We start from the raw sequence: 1,108 nt of genomic DNA on the forward strand, positions 1-1,108 counted from the left end.
TTGTGCACATTAAGTATGTATAGCTTTTTATATATGAATCATACCTCAATAAAGTGGTTTAAAAATAATAAAATTTAAGAACAACACACACAAAAAGATTCACAATAGAATTTTTAAAAAGATTAATCATCCAGTAAATTTAACATAGCATTTTCATTTTAAAATTCTGTCTGTAGAGACCCGTGGACGCGAGTAGGAGCAGCGTACGGGGTAGTTGTCTCCGAGGGGCGGCAAGGGAAAAGGATTAGCCATGTCCTCTTTGATAAGAAAGGTGATCAGCACCGAGAAAGCCCCAGCGGCCATTGGTCCCTACAATCAGGCTGTGTTAGTCAACAGGACCATTTACATTTCAGGACAGCTAGGCATGGATCCTGCAAGTGGACAGCTTGTGGCAGGAGGGGTGGCAGAAGAGGCTAAACAAGCTCTTACAAACATGGGTGAAATTCTGAAAGCAGCAGGCTGTGACTTCACGAATGTGGTAAAAACAACTGTTTTGCTGGCTGACATAAACGACTTCAATACTGTCAATGACATCTACAAACAATATTTCCAGAGTAGTTTTCCTGCAAGAGCTGCTTACCAGGTTGCTGCTTTGCCCAAAGGAGGCTGTGTTGAGATTGAAGCAGTAGCTGTCCAAGGACCTCTCGTGACAGTATCACTCTAAGTGGGCCCAGTGTTATTTAGTCTGGAATTTTAATAATGTTTTTAAATTAACGTCTTAATTTTTACTGTATTTGTTGGAAAGTGTAAGGTTGACTGAAATATCTGAAGTTATTATGGAAATACCATATAATAAGGGGAATTGAACATGAGTTGAAGATTAATGATGAATCTAGTTACTGATGTTATAAATTACACTTCTATAACACTCATATTACTGGATGTGGGAAAAGAGACACACATTACATAGTTACTCAGAAAAATAAAAGTAAAGGGAAATAGCATATAGGAAAGATGAGTTACTATTCCTGAGAAATAATAAAGAGCACACCTAATTCAGTTAAACTCTATTAATTTAATGATGTGAACTATTTAGTTCTCATGTCAGATACATGATTCTGCTTTTACTTGAGTAAAATTAAAGCATTTAAGTTTGAATGGTAGAGGT

General features: G+C 36.8%; 1 protein-coding gene across 1 annotated transcript; it reads left to right on the forward strand.

Moving 5' to 3' along the window:
• Positions 1–235: 235 nt before the first annotated feature.
• On the forward strand, positions 236–664 carry LOC133084833 (2-iminobutanoate/2-iminopropanoate deaminase-like). Its single transcript, XM_061181609.1, has one exon. The coding sequence runs from the start codon at positions 251–253 to the stop codon at positions 662–664; it is 414 nt and encodes a 137-aa protein (XP_061037592.1). The 5' UTR covers positions 236–250.
• The last annotated feature ends 444 nt before the right edge of the window (positions 665–1,108 follow it).

This window comes from Eubalaena glacialis, chromosome 2, assembly GCF_028564815.1.
Source record: "Eubalaena glacialis isolate mEubGla1 chromosome 2, mEubGla1.1.hap2.+ XY, whole genome shotgun sequence".
NCBI classification, from domain to species: Eukaryota; Metazoa; Chordata; class Mammalia; order Artiodactyla; family Balaenidae; genus Eubalaena; species Eubalaena glacialis.